This window comes from Aquarana catesbeiana, linkage group LG07, assembly GCF_042186555.1.
Source record: "Aquarana catesbeiana isolate 2022-GZ linkage group LG07, ASM4218655v1, whole genome shotgun sequence".
NCBI lineage: Eukaryota > Metazoa > Chordata > Amphibia > Anura > Ranidae > Aquarana > Aquarana catesbeiana.
In genome coordinates this window covers 14,419,010-14,444,218 of record NC_133330.1, presented here as the reverse complement: position 1 = coordinate 14,444,218, position 25,209 = coordinate 14,419,010, and the positions used below count along the sequence as shown (strand labels likewise).

The 25,209-nt window shown below is 46.9% G+C and overlaps 1 protein-coding gene across 1 annotated transcript in view; it reads left to right on the top strand.

The window, feature by feature from the left end:
* The window catches only part of DCAF1 (DDB1 and CUL4 associated factor 1), a 67,478-nt gene extending 44,829 nt beyond the window's left edge, over positions 1-22,649 (top strand). Inside the window, 13 exon segments of the mRNA XM_073591639.1 lie at positions 782-906; positions 5,543-6,791; positions 10,173-10,371; positions 10,690-10,772; positions 10,855-10,939; positions 11,101-11,341; positions 12,909-12,947; positions 12,950-13,000; positions 15,214-15,318; positions 17,915-17,988; positions 20,866-20,967; positions 21,051-21,309; positions 22,027-22,649. Coding sequence (XP_073447740.1) covers positions 782-906; positions 5,543-6,791; positions 10,173-10,371; positions 10,690-10,772; positions 10,855-10,939; positions 11,101-11,341; positions 12,909-12,947; positions 12,950-13,000; positions 15,214-15,318; positions 17,915-17,988; positions 20,866-20,967; positions 21,051-21,309; positions 22,027-22,085 — 2,671 coding nt within the window. The 3' untranslated portion in view covers positions 22,086-22,649.
* Positions 22,650-25,209: the final 2,560 nt, after the last annotated feature.

The following is a 25,209-nucleotide window of genomic DNA, read 5'->3' as shown; positions in this document are numbered from 1 at the left end:
CCGTAAATCATGAAATTTCTGTTTCTGCCAGAGGCCTCTGAGAGAGGTTTTGCTTCGTGGAAGTTTTGTTTGTTTTTTTTTTTTTTTTTTTTTTTTTAACCAAGCTACCTTTTCCTCATTTCCTGTGGTAGAACAATTTACTTCTTCCCAGTTTCTAAACCTAAACGGGACATCCACCCCCAAAGTGGCTAATGTCTGAGTCCAGAAATTCTGTATGAAATCCACCAGGCCCGCCCCTGGTTTGCAGTTGTTTTATATTTTTTTTTTTTTTTTTTTTTTTTTTTGGTCACAATTTTTTGGAAAATGAAGAAATTCCCTCCTCCCTCCTCCCTCCTCCTTCTTCAGCTGGCAAGATAATTGTTTACAATGGATGCCATGGAAGGAAGCCATCCATTGGTTTACAATTGTCATGCCATTATTGGCTGTGTCTGGTGGAAACAGCTGGTGGCCGATTGCGTGGCACCTTCTGGGAAGAGGATGTCTTGACGTCCACACAGGAGGAAAGTCCCACCCGTCAATCTCCTATAGGTTGGGTGGGACTTTCCTCCTGAGTGGACGTCCTAAAAGGAAAAGTGTTAAAGCGGGATTTCAGCCAGAACTGTTCTCATTTTTGGATGGTGGGAGAAGGGTTGGTAGGTGTTCCTTTTTTGAGTAAGGAAGGATACGCTCAGCAGGGAAACCTCCCCCCCACACTCCAAAACTGAAAAAAAAAATTGTTTTTATTTTGGCTGGAGTTCTATTTTACCTGTGCAATTAATATCCATCAGTTATCATCTTACAGAAATGACACGGTCCGCTATGCTCTGGATGTCCTCGCCATACTCACCGTGGTGCCAAAGATTCAGCTACAGTTGGCGGAGTCGGTTGATGTTCTGGATGAAAGCGGCTCCACTGTCACTACTGTTGGTAAGTGATCAGACCTCTTCATTCTCTTCAGCGCCCTGTGTAGTCAGGAATACACGATGGCCCGCAAAGGGGGATCCAATATGCACATGAGTGGGTGGAAGACCTCTGCAGAGAAAAATTACACGCTACCCCCCCCCCCCCCCCCCTCCACACACACACACACACACACATTAAAAGAGAAAACAAAACCTCCAATTTCTGTGTCAGAGGATTGGAGTAGAGGTATATAGTATGTGCCACACAAATTTTAAACATACCAAAAAGGTAAAATGCTGCTTTTATAATGTGCTAAAAAAAAAGCCCAGTGTATTAACGTGTTTCACACATGAAATTGCTTCATCAAGGTTCACTTGCCATAATTGTAGAAGGATATGGTACACAATACAGGTTCATCTCATAAAATTAGAATACCAAAAAGTTAATTTATTTCAGTAATTCAATTCAAAAAGTGAAACTTCTATATTTTGATAGATATATGGATATATGCGTTGCACACAGAGTGATATAGTTCAAGCATTTCTTTTAAGTTTGATGATTCCAGCTAGTGAAAACCCAAGATTCAGTATCTCAGAAAATTGGAATATTACATAAGACCAATAAAAAAAAGGATTTTTAGTACAGAAAGGTTGATTTACTAAAAAGTCTGTCCATGTACAGTATAGTACCCACTCAGTACTTGGTTGGGGCTCCTTTTGCATGAATTGCTGCATCAATGCGGCGTGGCATGGAGGTGATCAGCCTGTGGCACTGCTGAGGTGTTATGGAAGCCCAGGTTGCTTTGATAGCGGCCTTCAGCTCATCTGCATTGTTGGGCCTGGTGTCTCTCATCTGCCTCCTGACAATACCCCACAGATTCTCTATGGGATCCATACCAGGCACACCCCCCCCCCCCCCCCCCCCCTTCCTGCCCAGGACAACTTTTAGCTTTAAGCGCTGTCGCATTTTGAATGACAATTGCGCGGCCCAAACTAAATTTTTATCCTTTTCTTCCCACAAATACAGCTTATTTTGGTGGTATTTAATCACCTCTGCGGTTTTTAATTTTTGCGCTATAAACGAAAAACGATCGACAAAAAAACAACTGATGGGCAGCACTGATGAGGAGCTACTGACAGGCATTACTGAGTGGCTTTTTGGGGCACTGATTGGCACTTTTTTTTGGGCCCTGATTGGCACTGTTGTGGGCACTGACAAGCATTTATTATGTGGACAGGCTGGCAAGTGTTGGGCACCTTTTGATGAGGACTGTGCTGATAATCAATGTGCTGATCATCAGCACAGACCCCCCCCCCCTCTGACGGGGAGAGCTGCCGATCGGCACTCTGTCAGCGTGAACTGAGGAAAGCCGTTTACCGGCACTTCCTGGTTCACGCTGTGATTGGTCACAGCTGATCACGTGGTAAGAAGCCTCTGTCAGAGGCTTCATACCACGATCGGAGTTGCGGTGTGTCAGACTGACGTGGACGTCACATAACGTCCGGTCAGGATATCACAACCACTTTGCCGCCGTCATTCTGCTATATGGCGGGCGGCAAGTGGTTAAACCAGGTATTGGTACTTTTGGCAGTGTGGGAGGTGCCAAGTCCTGCTGGAAAATGAAATCGGCATCTCCATAAAGCTGGTCAGCAGAGGGAAGCATGAAGTGCTCTAGAATTTCCTGGTAGAGATCTGCTCTGACTTTGGACTTTATAAAACAGCGCGGACCAACACCAGAAATTCATGCACAAGGAGCCCCGACCAAGTATTGAGTACATACTATACTGTACATGGATGGACTTTTCAGTAAGCCAACATTTCTGTATTAAAGTCTTATGGAATATTCTAATTTTCTGAGTTATTAAATTCTGGGCTTTCACTAGCTGTAATCCATAATTGTCAAAATTAAAAGAAATGCTTGAAATCTATCACTCTGTGTGTAACACACAGAGTGATAGATTTCAAGCATTTCTTTTAATATGCATTACGCATCTATATAAAATATGAGTTTCACTTCTTGAATTTAATTACTAAAATAACTTTTTGATGCATCTCAAAAAATTAGAACAACTGTAATATATTAACACATGTAATGTAACATCCACAATTGTAATTTTACATCAGTTGAGACCCATATATCACGGGTAGAAATGGGCTGAAGGTTGGAAAAGGGGGAGGGAAAGGAAGGAAGGAAGGCAAAAAAAAGGACAGCGAAAAAAAAAAAAGCCAGACAGACCAGCCAAACGAGCAACTTCAACCGTACACCCTCACCGGACCAAGACAAAATACACACAACAAGCAGACCCAACTTCACCAAATCCAACATGCAAATCCACAGATAAAACAAACTCCTCACAAAGGATGGACACCAGACTGACAAACAACCATTTATTTATTTTATTTTTTCGCCTTCCTTTCCCTTCCCAACTTTTGGTCGATTTCTACCTTTTTTTTTTTTTTTGTATCACAACTGATGTAAAACTACAAATGTGGATGTTACATTATATATGTTTTTTCTCCTTATAGATGTATCGTGTACCATATCCTATAATAATGGCAAGTGGATCCTGATGAAGCAATTTCATGTGCGAAACGCGTTGATCCACCAGGCTTTTCCTTATATGTATCATGCCACTCATCGGATGTACATAGACGATATGGGTCCTTTTTTAATGTTTGGATGTTTTTACTACATTGATAAGGCTGTATTTTTTTTTTTTTTTATCTCTTTTCGGCACTTGTTAAAATGTGTGTTGCACATACTATATCCCCCACTCCAATATAGTTTGCCTTTTAGGCATCAGCTTCCACAGCACAGGTCCTCTTTTTAAAGGATATTTCATAACCACTTAATAACCAGCGATGTACCTGTATATCGCTGGACTTTCGGTGGTTATACAGGGATGATGCCTGCAGCCGTAGGTATCCTCCCGATAACATTTTTTAAGAGCTTGCGGTCGGCACTCTTGTAATAGCAATTAGAGCGGCTAACTAGCTGCTCGATTGCCATTACAAGCAGTGGGAGGGGGGTTAACTGTGCCATTTTAAAAAAAAAAATTAAAAAATGAATGTATTCAAAAATATAGACCTTGGTGTTTTGAATGCTTTTAAGGGCAGAGGAGAGATTTTGGGTCTTTTTAGACTCCCAGATGTCTCCATAAAGAGTACCTGTCATATATCCCCATTGCTGTCACAAAGAATGTTTACATTACTTGTGACCGCAATTAAAGTGATAAAATAAAAAAAATGATAAAGTAAGGGGGTAAACCATTTTTAAATATATTGATTGAGAAATAATTAAGTGCCCCCATGCTAGTGCGCAAAGGTGAACGCGCCTCGGTCCCGCATGCATGCAGTGATCCTTCCTCACATGTGAGGTATTTGCCACGAATGTCAGATTATAGGCAGTAAATTCTAGCACCAGACCTCCTCTGTAAATCTATAATGGTAACCTCTAAAGGCTTTTAAAGTGTTGCCTATGGATTGTAATATTTACGTTGTTTGTTGCCACTGCACAGGCATTGGCAATTTTAAAGCGTGACATGTTTGTTATCTATTTACTCGGCGTAACATCTTTTTACAAAAAAATGGGTTATGTATTGTGTGTGTGTGGTGGTGGTTTTTTTTTTTTGTTTTTTTTTTTTTTTTGTTTTTTGCATTAAAATTCCAAATACCTGCCCAAAGTAGGTATTAAAACATTGCAGATATTAAATTGCAACACCCGCCAATTTTATTCTCTAGGGCAGTGATGGCGAACCTTGGCACCCCAGATGTTTTGGAACTTGATTTCCCATGATGCTCATGCACTCTGTAGTGTAGTTTAGCATCATGGGAAATGTAGTTTTACAAGGTTCGCCATCACTGCTCTAGGGCCTCCGATTTTAAAGCGGAGTTCCAGTCATTTTTGTGTTTTTTATTATAAGTCAGCAGCTACTAAAAGGGTAAGTGCTGACTTTTAATAAACAGCAACTCGCCTGTCCCTCCCACAATCCAGCAGTGCGCTCACCCCTGCAGTTTTCACCCTGTGTCCTCCCTTGGCAACCCCGGCATCTTCATTATGGCCAAACCAGGAGTCGGAAGAGGCCTAAAAGCGGAGCGTCCCTCTTTTGGGTGGAACCCCACTTTAAATTTTTTTTTTTAAATATATATAATAAAGTGCATGTGTCTCTCTCTCTATCGAGATTTCTTTCTCTTTCTCTCTTTTTCTCTCGCTCTTTTTCTCGCTCTTTTTCTCGCTCTCGCTCTTTCTCGCTCTCGCTCTTTCTCGCTCTCGCTCTTTCTCGCTCTCGCTCTTTCTCGCTCTCGCTCTTTCTCGCTCTCGCTCTTTCTCGCTCTCGCTCTTTCTCGCTCTCGCTCTCGCTCTTTCTCGCTCTCGCTCTTTCTCGCTCTCGCTCTTTCTCGCTCTTTCTCGCTCTTTCTCGCTCTTTCTCGCTCTTTCTCGCTCTTTCTCGCTCTCTCTCGCTCTTTCCATGATTTTGTCATGTAAACAAAAAGTGTAAAAAATAAATAAAAAAGGCCCAGAGCTGAAGTGGATAATCTAACTAGATGATTCCAATGTGGGACATGTATAGCGATTTTGTGTCACAATATTCCTCCTATCATCTCCTTCTCTTTTTCTCCTGCCAATCTCCACTCTTACGATCTTTTCTTCTCCTCTTAGGAATTAGCATCGTGTTGGGAGTCGCAGAGGGTGAAGTCTTCACCCACGATGCCGAAGTCCAGAAATCTGCCTTGCAGATCATCATCAATTGTGTCTGCGCTCCAGAGACTCGAATCTCCAGCATCGGCAAATACGTCTCGGGGACGCCTCGCCGGCGGGTTCCGCCGCTCTCCCACTCCTACCCACCGCACAGCAGCGGGGAGCCGACCCTGTCCAAGATGTGGAACGTGGTGCAGTCAAACAACGGCATCAAGGTTCTCCTGTCTCTCTTGTCGGTGAAGATGCCCATCACAGACGCTGACCAGATCCGCGCCCTGGCCTGCAAGGCGTTAGTGGGCCTGAGTCGTAGCGGCTCCGTCCGTCAGATTATCAGCAAGCTGCCTTTGTTCAGCAGCAGTCAAATCCAGCAGCTGATGAAGGAGCCGATCCTCCAGGACAAGCGCAGCGAGCACGTCCGGTTCTGCAAGTACGCCGCTGAGTTGATCGAGAGGGTCTCGGGAAAGCCTCTGCTGATCGGTAGCGATGTATCTTTGGCGCGGCTGCAGAAGGCTGACGTGGTGGCGCAGTCGCGGATCACCTTTCCAGAGAAGGAACTCCTGCTGTTAATTCGTAACCATCTAGTCTCCAAGGGGCTGCAGGACACAGCGGCGGCCCTGACTAAAGAGGCTGACCTGCCTATGACGGCTGCGCTGCATTCCTCCTTCTTACCAGTGGCCGCCACCCAGCCCCCTGCTACCTCATCGCCTGTTACCCTGCCACGCACGCCGCGCATCCCCGCACGCCTCGCTAGCAACTCCATTTGCCCTCACCCTCCGGCCCGACCTCAGCTGCCTTCCCAGTCACCAGCCCCTGCGTCTGCAGGCTCTCCTCACATTGGACGCATTAGCTTCGGGCGAGAGCGCCACTCCCCCTGCAACGGGAAGAGGAGCCGCGTCCTGCGGCAAAAGTCGGACCACGGTGCCTATAGCCAAAGTCCAGCCATCAGGAAGCAACTGGAGCGGCTCGTGCCTTCACCGCCCACACTGGACAGTATCATGACTGAATACCTACGGGAACAGCACGCTCGCTGCAAGAACCCTGTGGCCATCTGCCCCCCCTTCTCTCTCTTCACCCCGCATCAGTGCCCCGAGCCCAAACAGCGCAGACAAGCCCCAACCAATTGCACCTCACGACTCACCCGCCGAGCTGCCTTCCCCAAATACGGGGGTGTGGATGGAGGCTGCTTTGACCGCCATCTCATATTCGGCAGGTAATGTATATAAAAAAAAAAAAAAAAAAAATCAAAAGAAACATTTGTGACCGTTGTCATGGTTCACCTTCTTCAAAAATGCATTGAATTGGGAATTAAAGCCCAACTCCACCTCTAAAGACCCGGGTGCTGGTCCTCTTCGGGGGTGGGGGTTAAATACCGCCCAGCATCATCCAACCAACTTCCTGTATGGCCGACATCCTGGTGAGTGCAGCGCTCACATTTCATTGAAGCACCGTGCTATCCATGAGTAAGTATTGCCCACCACCATAGAGAAGGAAAGAGGACCTGTGGTGTCCAAGGACAAGCTTGAAGACTGCAGGAAATAAATGCTTAAAGTGCTGCTCCAGTCCATTTCTGATTCATTACATACAATGTAAGAATGCTGGCTGTAGGTGCTGAAAACACTAAGGGCCCATTCACCCCAGGAACAGCATGTGAATCGCACAGGAACACAATTCCCGTGCGATTCGCATGCAGTTCTGTGCAGTGCAATTTCAGCCCCTTTCATTTTTTAAATGGGCTTAAATCGCACCGCACAAAGTAGTGCATGCAGTACTCTTTAAAACTTATGTACCATGTGATCCGGTGCTTGCAAATGCACTGTTTGCAACCTGTGTTTGGGGTGTCGTTAACATTGCACTGACCCCCAGCAACAGATCGCAAAGGGCTAATGCGATCGGAATGTAGTGCGGGAAGCCGCACAGAAACGCAGCTTTCCCACGCTGCATTATAGTGCGAATGGGCCCTAAAAGCTTTATTATAACGGGGTTGTCATTTTATAATGTAGTAATAAGGCTTCATTCACATGAGGACGGGCGGGTTGGGCGTTTAGGTTCTCCTCCAAGGATCAGCAATTTTTTGTGGCAGGAAAACATCATCCGTACGTACACTGTGGGGGGAGATTTACTAAAGCCGGTGCAGCTCTGCATAGTAACCAATCGGCTTCCAGGTTTTATTGTCAAATCTTAATTGACCAAGTTGAAAGCTGATTGGTTACGGTGTACACTTGCACCATATTTTGTGTGCACCAGTTTGCGTAAATCTCCTGTGTTAACAGCTAGATTTTTTACTGTGTTCAAATCAATGATCTGAAATATGCTGGTTGGTTTCCATTTGTCAGTGAATGTCCGATGAACTGTCCTAGAGAGTAGCTGTTTTCTTGGCTTCCTCAGAAACCCGGATTTAAAGCGGAACTCCAGCTTTTATTACACTTTACATAGTTACATGTCCCTTACTAAAGTTAGGCCGCTGGATGTGCCGCATGCAGCACACTGTGTAGCTGAGGCCGCATGCAGCACACTGTGTAGCTGAGGCCGCATGCAGCACACTGTGTAGCTGAGGCCGCATGCAGCACACTGTGTAGCTGAGGCCGCATGCAGCACACTGTGTAGCTGAGGCCGCATGCAGCACACTGTGTAGCTGAGGCCGCATGCAGCACACTGTGTAGCTGAGGCCGCATGCAGCACACTGTGTAGCTGAGGCCGCATGCAGCACACTGTGTAGCTGAGGCCGCATGCAGCACACTGTGTAGCTGAGGCCGCATGCAGCACACTGTGTTCCAGGTTGGAGCCGAGACATCTTGACTCATACCCGGTACACAATAGAGTCTGAGCGGTGCTCAGCCATTCATAGAAAGCGATGTATTCTAGCAATGAAGTCAGGAGTGGCGGGCTGATGTCACAACCTCTGACTCACCCAATCAGAGGAAGCTTTCTATTCATTGCTAGAATACATCGCTTTCTACGAATGGCTGGGCACCGCTCAGACTATTGTGTACCCGGGTATGAGACGGAATGTCTCGGGTCCAACCCGGTACAGTGCGGTATGCTGTAATGTGGCCTCCGCTTCATACAGCACATCCAGCAGCCTCATGTGTTGGTGAGAGACCCAGTTCGCTGGGCCCAAATGGGCTTTGTGATGTGTAACAAAAGCTGGGGTTCAGCTTTAACCACTTTAGCCCCGGAAGATTTTACCCCCTTCCTGACCACTTTTTTTTTTTTACAATTCGGCACAATCGCTTTAACTGACAATTGCGCAGTCATGCAATTCTGTACCCTAACTAAATTTGCCCCCCCACAAATGGAGCTTTCTTTTGGTGGTATTTGATCACCTCTGCGGTTTTTAATTTTCTGCGCTATAAAGAAAAAAGAGCGTCAATTTTGAAATAAAAAAAATAATTTTTACTTTTTGCTATATCCTCAAAAATGTTTTTTTTTTAAAACACAACAAATTTCATCATCAGTTAAGGTGTGTAGATAGAGATATATATATATATATATATATATATATATATATATATATATATATATATATATATATATATATATATATATATATATATATATATATATTTTTGGTAAAAAAAATTGCAATAAGCATTGATTGGTTTGCGCAAAAGTTATAGTGTCTACAAACTATGGGAAAGAGATTTATGGCTTGCTTTTTTTTTTTTTTTTTCGGTACTGCAACATTGTGGCGGACAGATTGTATTCTTCTGACACATTTTTGGGACCACTGACATTTCTACAGCGACCAGAGCTATAAAAATGCACTGATTACTGTGTAAATGTCACTGGCAGGGAAGGGCTTAACACTAGGGGGCAATCAAGAGGTTAAATGTGTTCCATGGATGTGTTCTAACTGTATAGGGATATGACTGACTGGGGGAGGAGACATATCGTTGTTCCTACTTAGTAGGAACAAGCAATATCTCTCCTCCCCCCTGACAGAACAGAGATTTGTGTGTTTACACACACAACTCCCCATGCCGTGTCTCGCAGGTGGCCGTTGGAGATCGCGCCCGCCAGCCGCGTGTATAGGGTCCCCCGCCCCGTCGGCTCTTAAAGGGAACAGCGTACCCAATGCTTTGTTTTGCCCAGCGGAGCCATTCTGCCGACCGTGTTTCGGCGTGAGCCGGTCAGCAAGCGGTTAAAAACTCAAAAGTGGCACAATCATCTGGGGGGGGTTTAATTGGTTTTACCACATGAAAAGTTAGATATGACCAGGGTCTCAGTAGATCAAAACCATGGCACTAGCCTGTAGCAATATTTAAATTTTACGTTTTCGGTGATCCATTGAGCACAAGCCATTTAGCTCCATGAAGAGGAATCCTATCCAGTGCTTTGCCCCCACTTCATCATAAACTTCTTGTTGGCTGTCCAGCACCCGGGTTCTCTCAGGATCCTGAAGAGGAGTCTATGCAACTATGACCTCACTGTGAGAGGACTTTCCAGCATGGAAAGGTGAGTATATCTTCCTTCACTAGGTAAAAAAAAAAAAAAATGTGCTGGGTTAAAGGAAGGAAGAGTGGGGGGGGGGATGGGTTAGTATTCAATCAGACAGAAGCTTTATTTTCACTGTGACTTTCTAACTCGACAGGTTCCGTCCAATCTCAGTTTTCCGAGAGGCCAACTTGGACGAAAGTGGCTTTACGTGTTGCGCCTTCTCGGCGCGGGAGCGTTTCCTGATGTTGGGGACGTGCACAGGGCAGCTAAAACTGTATAATGTGTTCAGTGGACAGGAAGAAGCCAGTTATAACTGCCACATCTCCGCTATAACGCACTTGGAGCCATCGCGAGTAAGAATCACTCTTCGTTTGTTTTGAAATCAAATGCAAAAAAAAAAAGTTATGTAAGACAGCATTCCCCCCCCCCCCCCCCGACTCTTCCTCATATTCCACCCTCTGCCATGGATTGGGCACGACTGTCAATGGAGATTTGTACATCTTGATGGGTCTGTCACTGTGCCTTTTTTTTAAAGTGTTTCATACCCCTTTAAATTTTCCACATTTTGTCAATGTCATTGAAAGGACATTGTTATTGCTATAGCATACTACTTAGTCAATGATCTAAAGCTACTGAGCATACTGTCATCTCCACTTTCCATTCTCCTTCAGGACGGGTCCCTCCTACTGACTGCTGCAACATGGAGCCAGCCGCTGTCTGCCCTGTGGGGCATGAAGTCCGTCTTTGACATGAAGTGAGCGTGAGACAAGGTACAAGTCTGTGGGGGGTAGAGGAGTCGCTGCTCCTGTCTAATGAATGCATTTCCTGTATTGTAGACATTCGTTCCCCGACGATCATTATGTGGAGTTCAGCAAACACTCGCAAGATCGCGTCATCGGCACAAAGGAAGACGTGGCTCATGTGAGTACTTGGATCTGGAGGGGGGGGGGGGGGGGGGGGGGGGGTGATATGGAGCTGCTTCTTATAAGGTTGCGCTACATTCAGAGTGGAATCTAACTGTAGCTGCACAAAAGAACCTCCTAATCCTCCTCCTTTTTTTTTTTTTTTTTTCTGTCCCACAGATTTACGATATCCAGACGGGTCAGAAGTTGCTGACTTTATATAACCCCGACTTGGCCAATAATTACAAGCGGAACTGTGCCACTTTCAACCCCACAGATGACCTGGTGCTGAACGATGGCGTCCTGTGGGATGTTCGCTCCTCTCAAGCCATCCACAAGTTTGACAAGTTCAACATGAACATCAGTGGAGTGTTCCATCCCAACGGGTTGGAGGTCATCGTTAACACCGAAATTGTATCCTGTGCCCCCTAATTATGTTTTTTGTGTGGTGGTGAGGTCCTAAAATGTGGGGGGGCCTCTAGTGCAATATGAGGAAAGGGTTGGACTTTGCATGGGTGACCATTAAGGGGCAAGTTCACGTTTAACAAAAAACGGTCTTTGCATTGAAGGGCAATGTGACCCATCTACAATTACACCCAGCCGCACACCCGTTCGGTGAACTTCTCCCTGTTTGTATATTGCAGGGCTTAACAAATTTGCTTTGAATCTAGCAGCCAGCTAAAAAAAAAAAAAAAGTTAGGAGCTTTTTTTTTTTTTTTTTAACAAAGCTTTATTTAGCGTTTAAGAAGGAGGTCTGGTGCAAGAATTATTGCTCTGTCTGGCGTGTGCGGCGATTATGTAATGTATATCGCAATTGATATTTTCAGGCGTAGGTGGCCCAGCCTCAATGTTTATTTTTTAGTTATTTTTTTGGAGGGGGGGTTGTGTTTTATGTGCTTGGGGTTCACAGGTTTTCCTTAATGAGACATTCGGGGTCTAAAAGTCCCGTTTCCCCCCCCCCCCATGTCTCCCCTGTGCTCCACAGAATTTTTAGCAATATCGCACTGCATTACATGCTTTCCTGGCCTTGATGGCTGGGATACTGTCAACGGGGGACCCGAAAGTGACGTCATACACGTCAATTTCGGGTCAGCAACAAGAAGGGGAGGAGAGCGAATGTGTGTCCACTCTCGGAGCTCTACCCGGCGGCACCCGCTATGCGGGTCCCAGGCCTGCAGATGGGCAAGTGGAGCCCGGAACACATGGGGGGGGGGCGCATGTGAAAGCATTCGGGTGGCAGCCCAGGTGCCAGGACACAATTTTTAGTAGCCACGGTGACCTGGCGCCTGGGATTTGTCAAGCCCTGGTGTAATGGAAATTGTAATCTGTAGTGGTGATGAACAGGAATTTGTCCACTTCCTTTTATTCTTCATAACCCTCATAATGCTCAGCCATTGCTTCCTGTTCCTTTTTTAGGCCAAGGTTCACGCCAGCGTGTCTTTGAAATTACGCCACTTCAAAGCCGCAGATCGGTGCGATTTGCATCCCCCTGATTTCATTGCAGCTTGCGACTTCATTTAACAGAAGTCTATGTAAGTCGCAGTGAAATGGGGGGGGGCGCATAGCGCAGGAACCTTTTTTTCAAAATCGCTGCGTCATGATTCGCGACAATTTTCACTTTTCCATTGCTGGCAATGAGGGTGGAAATTGTTAGCGGGGGGGGCTAAAAGGTGCATTTTAGAAAGGAAAAAACTGCGCGAGTGTTGAGAAAACGATAACGAGCGTATTGGTAAGATTGTTTGGTTTTGTTTTTTTTGTTTTTTGTTTTTTTTTTTTTAACTTTTCCAGAGTTTAGCTTCAAATTTGGTAATTTATTTTTGTGGTGTGTTTTTTTTTTTTTTTTTTTTTTTTTTTTTTTTTTTTTCTTGGTTTTTTTTTTTTTGTTTGTTTTTTTGTCTATTGTTGGCTTCTGTGATGGGAATTTCAGCGCATGTGCTGATAGGTGACACTTTACAACAGTCATCAGTTTCCTTAACCCCTCTGCTTAGTGGACCTTCGAACCTTCCATCTCCTACACACGGTGCCTGCACTGACCAGTGCCGAGTCGTCTTCAACAACACAGGGACCGTTATGTATGGAGGTAATGCCTCAGCTGAATGTTCTAGAGACTTAAAATTATTCTGCCATTGTGTCAGGTTGACCGCCGGATAGAGAATCGATGATCTGAAATCACAAATCAAATTTCATTCCCCCCAGACCATCCTTTTATTTCCCCACCGACTGGACCCAAGGTGTCACAGCTCCAGTCCCATATGAAAAAACCGCACCGGGTTTTACTCCAACCTGCTCACTATCCTAAAACACAAAGGGGATATTTGCCATTTTGGACCTCAAGGCCGAAGACTGGGTTCACAATATGCACATTGGAATGCGGTTTGCGGTGTGAATTGGACCAGCTTTCAATAGAGCCTATTCACACGCTGCGGTTTTGAAAAGGGTCCTGTGCGTTTTTTGTGTCCGGTTCAGGTGCAAACTCAGGTAAAAATTTGCACCTGAACAGGTAAACGGACCCGTACCGGACTGCCACACTGAAAGCGCGGCCGCATATATCTGAATCCAGCCCTTACGGCTGCATTCACACTTAAGCGTTTTGAATCGCATGCAGATTTGCAGCGAATTTGCGCGCAATTTGAAAGTGCCGATGTGTGAATGACAAATCGCGGGACTCATTCATTTGAATGACACCTCAAAGCGCGGTGCGGGTCTGCTGCGATTGACGCATGATAAATCGCGGCAACCCCCATCACAGGAGGTATGTCCCCTAAAATAAAGTTCAGGAGCTATTTTTGGGCGACGTGCTTTACGCCGCGCAGGTTGCCGCGATTTTTATGGCGTAAGACCCGCACCGCAATTTGAGGTGTCAATCAAATGGCGTCTCAAATGCGAGTCCTGCGATTTTGTCATTCACGCATCAGCGATTTCAAATGGCAGGCAGGTCCGTGGCAAAAAATGCCCGCGATGCAAAACGCTGGAGTGTGAATGCAGCCTTACAGCGCACGTTCAACTAAATTTTTTATTTTTATTTTACAAAAATTGTAGCTGCTGACTTTATTAAACGCTCACTCACCTGTCCCTCGGTCCAGTGATGCCACCCTCCGTTCTCTCTGTTCTCTCCTCTCCGCAGCGTCGGCAAGTGTGGGCACCCGGCTGTGACAGCTCGTGGGATTCGCATTGACTCCTGGGATAAATGACGACGATATCTCAGGAGTGCATGGGAATCGCCAAGTGACAATCTCACATTATTTCCAGACCGAAAATTATGTGAACGAGAGGAGGAGAGTGCCATTGTGAACGAGAGGAGGAGAGCGCCATTTTCGAAGAACAGCATCTGCTGATAGGAAGTGGAGCATCTCTTCTCCTGACCTGCCAGTACATATGGGGGGGGGGGGGGGGGTCGGGAATAAAATGATTTGCAATGTCCCTTTGCTATAGCAACCTAATGAAAAGGACACTCCGGAAGGTAATGGAAGTCGGGGAAAGCAGTGACCCCCCCCCCCCCCCCGGAAGAAAAACCAAAACACTTGTTTAGCCTGGAAAACAACTCAATAGGTGCACCTTGGCAACCCCCCCCATGTACTGGCAGGTCCCGAGCAGAGATGCTCCACTTCCTATCAGCAGATGCTGTTCATCGAAAATGGCGCCCTCCTCCTCCTCCCGTTCGCATCATTTTGCGGTCTGGAAATAACGTGAAATTTTGTCACTTGGTGATTTCTCAAAGACTCCTGGGATATCGTCATCTATCCCAGGAGTCCATGCGGATCGCCTAGTGACGACATCGCCTAGGCGGCCGCGGCCAGAAGTGCTGCAGAAAACGTGTGAATAAAGGGTATTTACAAAGAAAAAAAAAAAATTAAAAATTGCCATTTATTATCACATTCAGGATGGACATGACAATAATTGAAAAATAAAAAAAAGGGGGGGGGGGGTGGAACTTTCAGTCCCGTGTGGTTGCTGGCAAGTAGAGTCCTGCGCTGGCTTCTGACAGCCTTAGTTGCTGTGGGGAGTGATAATCTCCTGCACACAACGGACTTCCTGTCCTGTATTCAGATCGGAGAACCTAGCTCTGGTTTATAAGTCCTTCAGCCTGCAATGGCCCAGCAGGAATGTTGAATCCTGAAATTCTGATTTATTTTTTTTATTTTATTTTTTTTACATTTTGTATAAACAGTTTAGAATTTTAGATTTGCTTCCTCCTCTGTCTCTATCCCTTCAATCTCTTCCTGTTTCTTGTGATTACAATAGAATCCTCTCCATTGATAATTGTGTCTTGTCTCCCCCCCCCCCCCCCCCCAGCCATGCTTCAGGCCGATGATGAAGACGACCTTCTGGAGGAGAGAATGAAGAGTCCGTTTGGTTCGTCGTTTCGCACTTTTAATGCCACAGATTATAAACCCATTGGTGAGTCCGTGAAAGAAAGAAATTTTTGATATTTAATTTTGGGTGAGAATGTGGCAGGCCAGCTATATGAACTACTTCCTGCCAGTTGCCTTTTTATTTGTAGACTATTGTGGTGTGACAGTGTTTGTGTAGAGATGGGGGTGGGGGAGGGAAGTTGTACAGGACAACACCCTAAAGGGAAACTGCAGTCTGCTCACATAATTGGTAATAAAAACATCTTTGCCATTCTGAAGCTTCCCTCCAATCCTTTTGCATATTATATTATTTTTTTTATATATATAATATATTGTGATTCTGTACTTGCCAAATATGCTGCAAAAATCTCCCTCCACTGAGTCTGGCTGCAACCATTTTAACTGTGGGCAGCTGAGGCTGCTGCCTGTTCACTTCCTGGATTTACACAGACACACCTTCCAGCCCAGCAGCTCTCATTGGCCCTCTTATGACTCATCCCTCTTTCCCTCCCTGGCAAACTCTCATGACAGCGAGAGCTGTGCATGATGTCATAAGCCTAGGCTAATGACCAGACAAGAAACAGGAAGTGTATAAAGGATTTTACTGGCAGATCTTATTATCTAAAGTTAAAACAAGTGCAGAAGATTTAAAGCGGGGGGTTCACCCACACCACCAAAAAAAAAAAATATTAAAAGCCAGCAGCTACAAATACTGCAGCTGCTGACTTTTAATACATGGCCACTTACCTGTCCCAGGGTCCAGCGATGTCGGCAGGGGACGCAGAGAACCCCCCTGAAAGGTGCCAAATGTGACACCAGAGGGGGGGGAGTGTTCCGAAAAGCGGAAGTTCCATTTTTGTGTGGAACTCTGCTTTAATAGATGGAAAGTTGAAAAAATGACTGAAGGTCCGCTTTAAAGTGTTAACCTTTAACAAAATAAAAATGAAGGTAAGCTTGAAGAAGGGGGGGTGCAAATCCAAGGAATGTAGAGGGAAGGTGTGGGGAGGAGCTGGACTCAAGTCTAGTCCCTCCCTTAGCCCCCCCCCCAGCCTCCCTTATTTCCCCCCTCCAGCCTCCCTTATTCCCCCCCCCCAAGCCTCCCTTATTTCTCCCCCAAGCCTCCCTTATTCCCCCGCCCCCCCAAGCCTCCCTTATTTCCCCCCCAAGCCTCCCTTATTTCCCCCCGCCCCCCCAAGCCTCCCTTATTTCCCCCCGCCCCCCCAAGCCTCCCTTATTTCCCCCCGCCCCCCCAAGCCTCCCTTATTTCCCCCCGCCCCCCCAAGCCTCCCTTATTTCCCCCCCAGCCTCCCTTATTCTCCCCCCTCCCCCCAAGCCTCCCTTATTCTCCCCCTCCCCCCAAGCCTCCCTTATTCTCCCCCTCCCCCCCAAGCCTCCCTTATTCCCTCCCCCCCAAGCCTCCCATATTCCCCCCCCAAGCCTCCCTTATTCCCTCCCCCCCAAGCCTCCCATATTCCCCCCCCAAGCCTCCCATATTCCCCCCCCCCCAAGCCTCCCATATTCCCCCCCCCCCCAAGCCTCCCATATTCCCCCCCCCCAAGCCTCCCATATTCCCCCCCCCCAAGCCTCCCTTATTTCCCCCCGCCCCCCCAAGCCTCCCTTATTCCCCCCCCCCCCCCCAAGCCTCTCTTATTTCCCCCCCAAGCCTCTCTTATTTCCCCCCCAGCCTCCCTTATTCCCTCCCCCCCCAAGCCTCCCTTATTCCCTCCCCCCCAAGCCTCCCTTATTCCCTCCCCCCCAAGCCTCCCTTATTCCCTCCCCCCCAAGCCTCCCTTATTCCCTCCCCCCCCAAGCCTCCCTTATTCCCTCCCCCCCCAAGCCTCCCTTATTCCCTCCCCCCCCAAGCCTCCCTTATTCCCTCCCCCCCCAAGCCTCCCTTATTCCCTCCCCCCCAAGCCTCCCTTATTCCCTCCCCCCCAAGCCTCCCTTATTCCCTCCCCCCCAAGCCTCCCTTATTCCCTCCCCCCCAAGCCTCCCATATTCCCCCCCCCAAGCCTCCCATATTCCCCCCCCCCCAAGCCTCCCTTATTTCCCCCCCCCCCAAGCCTCCCTTATTTCCCCCCCCCCCCAAGCCTCCCTTATACTTACCTGAACTCGATCTCAACCCCGCACTGTCGAGAGCAGTGGTTCTCTCCTCTCTCCCTCCTCACAGGGTAGATTGATGGCAGCGGTAGCCATTGGCTCCTGCTGCTGTCAATCAAATCCTATGGTGGGGGGACAGGCAAAGCCCTGCTGTCTATATCTATAGATGCAGGCAAGTAGGGTTTGGGAGCGAGCCCTCAGGAGTACTCGCCCAGCATTGCTAAAAACATAATCCGCTACAGCAGGCTGATCCTCAATGCCGCCTTGCGCGTGTGGTGACGTCATGAAGTTGCCACACCCTACGCGTTTCGTCAGAAAATGATGTCATTGGGTGGCTGACTGGGCATGTTTGAAGAAAAAAAAGAGAGGTTTAGCATCCCGTTAAGGGTAAGGAATTTGGTGTGGCTTCTGACAACTGGTGGAGCTTCAATGTGCTGCGAGATTGAATACTGTGTTGGCTGACCTTTTCAGATGCCTGGTGTGTGTGCGGTGGATCATGGTGAACCCGACTTGTATAATAAGTGTCACTGTCACTTTTACAGCTACTATTGATGTGAAGAGGAATATTTTTGACCTTTGCACAGACACGAAAGATTGCTACCTGGCTGTAATTGAGGTAAGATTACACAATCCGGTAAAACTGCAGGCCACACACGGCATCCAGCCGTAAACCTTTATAGAGGAATGCTGCTTACTCCTGCCTGAGTGCTTTGTTTTGGGGGGGGGGGGGTGTTTCCAGAACGGTGTAGGCCGGTCTTGGACATTGTCCCGCTACATTGGCTTCCAGAGATCAGATGTTTTAACCACAATGCAGTCTCCTCTGCATCACCCATTAGAAACCATCAGTTGTGGGAGTTGTGTGAACTGAAACCTTCTATGTTCACCAGCAGATACAGCTAGTGGTTGTCATGGCTTTCTAATGTTGTCCCTGCTGTTAGCTGTTCTTCCCAGAGGGGAAGCTCCCTGTCAGGTAGGCTGTACGAGGCCCTGAGAAGGATGCAGGTGGAAGGGGGGTGGCAGCTCCTTCTCAGGTAGGCTGTATGGGGCCCTGAGAAAGATGCAGGTGGATTGGGGGGGGGCTTCTCAGGTAGGCTGTATGGGGCCCTCAGAGGGAAGCAGGTGGATTGCAGGGGGGGGGGGGCTTCTCAGGTAGGCTGTATAGTGCCATGAGAAGGAAGCAGGTGGATGGGGGGGTGTCTTCTCAGGTAGGCTGTATGGGGTCCTGAGAGGGAAGCAGGTGGAGGGAGCTTCTTGTCAAATAGGCTGTATGGGGCCTTGAGAAGAAAGCCAGTGGGGGGGGGGTTCTTGTCAGGTAGGCTGTATGGGACCCTGAGAAGGAAGCAGGTGGATGGGGGGCTTCATCTCACATAGGCTGTATGGGATCCTGAGAGGGAAGCAGGTGGGGGGGGGGTTGTGGAGGGGGAGGGAGCTTCTTGTCAAATAGGCTGTATGGGGCCCTGAGAAGAAAGCCGATGGAGAGGGGTTCCTTGTCAGGTACGCTGTATGGGGCCCTGAGAAGGAAGCGGGAGGGGGGTTTCTTGTCAGGTAGGCTGTACGGGGCCCTGAGAGTGAAGCAGGTGGATGGGGGGGCTCTTTGTCAGGCTGTGTGGGACCCTGAGAAGGAAACAGGTGAGGGGGGGGCTGCTTGTCATGTAGGCTGTACAGCAAGAGAAGGCAACCTGGGGCCCTTCAGCTGTTTCAGAACTTCAAGTCCCATCATGCCTCAGGGAGTAATTATAACTGCCAGCCTTGCAGTGCCTCATGGGAAATGTAGTTCCACAACAGCTGGAGGGCCCAAGGTTGCCTCCCCTTGCTGTACAGTGTCCCATGATTCTAATCACGGCCCTGCTTGTCTTAAAGCTGCTATACTGACACTTCACCCAATAGCAGTCAGCTCTCGGTTTCATCCTCCTCTACAGCTAGAAAGTTCTGGACTTGTTTTTTTAAGTCATCTCATTGCTGTGTGGTCAGAGGTTGGAGTGACCCTTTAAGGTAGCTGTGGGTAGGTGCGGGAGTTATCATCTTGGAATTTATCATGCCATGTAGTGGATAAACGCTCGCGCCCAGAGTGACAAACCTTTTTAAAACAATATCCTAAAGTGTTAAATGTAGCAGCTGTTTCAAATCATGTGATTAATATGGATGGTGGCGTCACAAAAATCTAAACTTCCGCGAACAAACAGCGCTTGCTAAATCAAGTGAAAACCAAAATCTCGCATAAATGTGCAAATTAAAGTGGTTGTAAACTCTCCCCCCACAACTTTTGTCCCATGTAAATCCGCATAAAAACACCCTAATGAACACTGCTTGTAGATATCTCCTTACTTGCTTAGTATTGTTGTAATCCTTTTTGTTCTTTGGAATGATGTCACTGAGCATGCCCAGATCTCCAATGATTTACGGCACACTCTGTGTTCTTGTCTGTCTATTATCGGGACTTCCTACGGTACAACACTGAAATCCCAGGAGACTGCATAATCGCCCTTCCTACTACACCCCATGTGACCATGTGACATCACATTGAGTGTAAACCTGGGCATCAGACAGCATTACTGCATCCAGGTTGCCTACTCTTGCTGTACAGCCTACATGACAAGCAGCCCCCCCCCCCCCCCTTCACCTGTTTCCTTCTCAGGGCCCCATACAGCAAACCTGACAAAGAGCCCCCGCCACCACTTCCCTATTGCTGAAGCTGATAAGACTGACATAGGCAAACACTAGATAATCGACACAAGTAAATACTATGAAATAAAACAAGTCAGCTATAAGCAGGGTTGCCATAGAAACGTTGAAATTGAGAAGGAGGCTTGGTTAACAGTACAGGAAGTGCTCAATGTAAGGGCGGAAATACACTCTACTGTGGACTCAGAAAACAATACTTAAGATGGCGCTGCCTAACCCCTGGAAACAAGTTTTTTAAAGTTTCTTTAAACAGTAAGTAATATGCTATTTGGGCTGGATTACAGTGGCTATAGTTTGATAATTATTATAATGGACTAAATAAAAGAAGCATCAGAGTGGGAGGGTTTACTTCCTCTTTAAAGTGAAACAAAATGAACATGTGTATGCAACAATTCCTGTAGGGATTATAAAACTTATTTTGCCAAGAAAAAATGGGCTTGGTCTCCTTTAAAATTCCACAATATAGTGATGATCGTAGGAAGTGCACCCAAAATGACTCCTAGAAGGTGAGTAGTAGGGATCTTCACCTTCTAGGAGTCGTTTTGGGAGAACTTCCTACGATCATCACTATATTGTGGGATTTCAATGGAGACCAATCACATTTCTTCTTGGCAAAATAAGTTTATTATATTCCCTACAGACTTATGAATTGTTGCATACACATGTTCATTTTGTTTCACTTTAATAATTTGCATAGTTATGTGAGTTTTGGTTTTCGCTTGATTTAGTGAGCGGTGTTTGTTTGCTGAAGTTTCGATTTTATGTGACGCCACCATCTATTTATCATTCCATGTTCTCCCTCTCCTCCCAGAATCAAGGCACAATGGACGCTCTGAACATGGACACGGTGTGCCGGCTGTATGAGGTGGGTCGGCAGCGTCTGGCTGAGGACGAGGATGAAGAGGAAGATCAGGTAAGGGTTGGGGGGGGAAGTAACAGCTGATATGTTGGACGGGGTGAAAAGTATTGGTCTCTAATTACTGCTGACTTCTCCAGGAGGAGGAAGAGCAGGAGGATGAGGATGACGACGACGATGATGACGATTCTGATGATCTGGAGCCTCTGCTGGATGCGGAGATAGAAGAGGAGGAGGAGGCCGGAGAACAGGCAGGAGAGGATGGAGAGAATGACTTCTCCCCCTCTGATGATGAAGAGCTGGCCAATCTTCTGGATGATGACGATGGAGATGAGGAAGGACATGACGATGATGACGACTCCGATATGGACCCCGAGGTGGAGCTCATACTGGGAGACTGTAAGTAAATATTTTCCCGTCTCCTCCCTGCAGTGTCCTCACCGAGCTACACATCATGTGTACAAGGGAAGTCTCTCTAGTGAACGGATAGGCTGCCCTCTCTGTGATGTCACCACTCTCTAGCGAATTGATAGGCTGCATTCTCAGTGATGTCACAGGTCTCTAGTGAATGGATAGGCTGCATTCTCAGTGATGTCACCGCTCTCTAGTGATTGGATAGGCTGCATTCTCAGTCACCGCTCTCTAGTGATTGGATAGGCTGCATTCTCAGTCACCGCTCTCTAGTGATTGGATAGGCTGCATTCTCAGTCACCGCTCTCTAGTGATTGGATAGGCTGCATTCTCAGTCACCGCTCTCTAGTGATTGGATAGGCTGCATTCTCAGTCACCGCTCTCTAGTGATTGGATAGGCTGCATTCTCAGTGATGTCACCGCTCTCTAGTGATTGGATAGGCTGCATTCTCAGTGATGTCACCGCTCTCTAGTGATTGGATAGGCTGCATTCTCAGTGATGTCACCGCTCTCTAGTGATTGGATAGGCTGCATTCTCAGTGATGTCACCGCTCTCTAGTGATTGGATAGGCTGTATTCTCAGTGATGTCACCGCTCTCTAGTGAATTGATAGGCTGCATTCTCAGTGATGTCACTGGTCTCTGTCAATGGATCCAAACTTTTATTTTTATAGAATATTATGTGTTTTTTTTTTTTTTTTTCCAGCGGACAGCTCGGACAATTCGGACCTTGAAGACGACATCATCCTGGCACTAAACGAATGAGGATTTGGTGTATCCAGCGGGCGTACACAGGGTCTTTTCCCTCCCTGGAGTCACTGTGAGGAGCGCCAGAGCAGCCAGGTACGAAGGTGGAGCGGCGTATTACCTGTGACAACTCCACCCCTAAATAAAACACCCCGGCCCGTCCTGGAGGTCTCACTTCTCATCTCTGTTCCTGCAAACTCCAAGGCGGACATTTTTTTTCTTTTTTTTTTTTTCCTTTTTGTAAAACAGAGCTCTTAAAAAAAGAATTAGTTTTATATAAAAAAAAAACAGAAAAACCCACAACCAAAAACACCCAGTGCGGACGTTACCCCTCCCCCTCCTGACCTTGTGTTCATTTTTCTTTTATGTGTTTTTTTTTTTTTTTTTTTTTTTTTGCACAAATGTATTTAATACATGAAGAGAGGGGATTTTTTTTTTTTTGTCAAACTTTGGGCAGCAAAGTATTTTTATGATGAAATTGTAATATATTCCATAGGAAAAGTGTATTTTTGTTCCTTTTAAAAGTGTGAGTATTTTTTTTGGGGGGGGGGGTGATGCGCTGACCAGGACTGGGCGGCTCTCTGTGTGTGTGCGCGCTAACAATGGCTCAATCAGTCTGTCTGACGTTAATCGATTTTTTTAATCAGGATTGTGCTTTTGAGGGGGGGGGGGGGGGGGGGGTGGACGATGCAGCGAAGGCAAGTACATTAAAGTTTTACTCCCAGGTTGAATGTCGCGGTCAACGGTTTTGTTCGGGCCAAGCTGGCCCAAATTATTGGTTTATTGTTGCCGGAATACAGTTCACAGTTCTGTGTACTCTAGCTCAGGGGTAGGAAAGCTGGTGCCCTCCAGCTGTTGCAGAACTACAAGTCCCATCATGCCTCTGGGAGTAATTGTATCTGCCAGCCTTGCAGTGCCTCATGGGAAATGTAGTTCCGCAACAGCTGGTAGGACCCCAGGTTGCTTCCCTCAGCTCTAGCTCATAGGTGTCCAACTTGTGACCCTTACAGCTGTTTGTGGAACTACAGGACCCTTGAGGCACTGCAAGGCTTATCGTTGCAGGGCATGACTCCCAAAGGGAGAAGCATGATGGGACTTGTAGTTCCGCAACAGCTGGAGGGCCGCAGGTTGGACGCGCATGCTCTAGCTGATGCTACATACAGCAGCTGCAGCATCTAGTAATAGAAAAAGTTTGCTTGGGCCAGCTTGGCCAAAATAAAAGTGAAAAGCGAAGCTGCAGTTGGGCGTTAAAGAGAACCTGTTTAACTCTTAATATGCATATCACATACTGCCTAAGGGTGCCATGTACTGTGGGGAGGGGGGAAGCTGGGCCATCCCGACCCATGTATTTGTAAATACGGCCAGCTTGGTGCTGTTGTTGCTGTCCCTGGCGTTTGAAAGTGTAAGTATAGCCAAAATGTTTTGTTTTTTTTTAAGGTTTGGGTGGAGATTAGAAGGGTTGGATCCCCTGTCAGGTTTTTGTGTATGGACAATCCACCCTTTTTGTCCGGGGGGACCTAACGCGATCGGAAATCCAGGAGGTGAGGGGGAATTCCTTCCAAAGGGGATGCCTCTTCTGGTGATAGCTGGGAGGAAAGTTCCCTTTACTATGGAGAGATTTCATCTGACTTCCTGCCATGTTTCCAGGAAAAAGCAGACCCTTACAGAGTGTTCTGTGTGCCCTTCTGATCAGGTTTCCATGCTATTATCAAGTGTTTTTGTTTGTGGCAGCTAAGCTTCTTCGAATATGGAGGTATGAGGTAGAGAGGCGGCAACTCGTCCATCCGAAAAAGTCACTTTTACGTTGAGTGGAGTGTACGAATTACAGTGGTTTACGCGTTTCGGCAAAGACGTATTGCCGAAACGCGTAAGCCACTATTTTGTACACTCCACTTGATGCAATAAAGTGATTTTTTTTTTTATAAGGACGAGTTGCCACCTTTCTTCCTCTTACCTCCATGTTCCATTAGTTTTGGGGAGATACCCCGGGCAGGAGCACCGTCAGTCCACCTCCTTGGGGGAATCTGTCTGGCCGTTGCAGTTTTTTTTTCCCCCCAGCATGACCCCCATCCAGGAAAAGCTCTCAATGTATTTCCAAACCCAGAAATAATAAATGTCATATAATGCAGCTTTTAGATGTGGTGGCTGCTTTAGTTTTCCATTTTTCAGTCTTTTGCCTTCCTTTTTTATCTGGTGATCCTGCCAGTAACACATCCTCGGGTGATAAAGGGCATTCTATTCAGGATGTGGCACAGTTATATTGTTGGTGTACCCACAGCACCACCCTGTGGAGACATGCTAATTTATCCACAGATAACCGGCATTCACCGTACTGTATCAATGGCGTATATGGCGCAATAAGTGTTGTGTGTATGTCTATGCAGAACAGCAAAATGTTCATAGAGTCCAATAGGAACGTTCAGGATAACTTCCCGCGAAACTCAATGCACCAGATGGCTGCGGCTCCTGTGAAGAGACTGAAGTATCTGTAGGTGAACAGATAACAGTAGGGTGCCATCTGAGTGTAGTATATTAAAATATTGTAGTGAAAAGACAAATGGAAGCTCACATTATGATTAAAATCTGGTTCATTGGGGCATCTGGTGGACAGTCTCACAACAGGGAGCCTCAGATCAGGATAGAAATACTGGATAGATGGATACACCTGCACGACCATGAGAACGCACCAGGGGTCGCCAAACTAAGTGCAGCTTTAAATGTAATGAGAAACAGTATATTGGCAACTCAAATGAGAAGAAGAAATGGCACTTTTTTAGTATGTAATCCTTGAGTGGGCGGCTCATGCATCTGGGGTGGGGGAGCCTCTTCCCAAAACTAGCACCCTGGAAAGGTGATGGCTTAGATGAGGAAGTGGTATCCAACAAGATAGCGAAGCCTTCTCAAGCTTGGGTAAGAGACTTGTGCGGCCTTGAAATGCATAGCTCCACCCCCTTGACACGCTGATGACATCCACTGCATCCCACAGAAGCCGGAACCAACAAGATGGCGGAGGGCTTTCTGTGGGATGCAGAGCAGATCAGAAGGGACGTCATTGGCACGTCGGGGGCGGAGCTATGCATTTCGAGGCCCTCCCAAGTCTCTTTGCCAAGCTTGAGAAAGCTCCGCCATCTTGTTGGTTTCC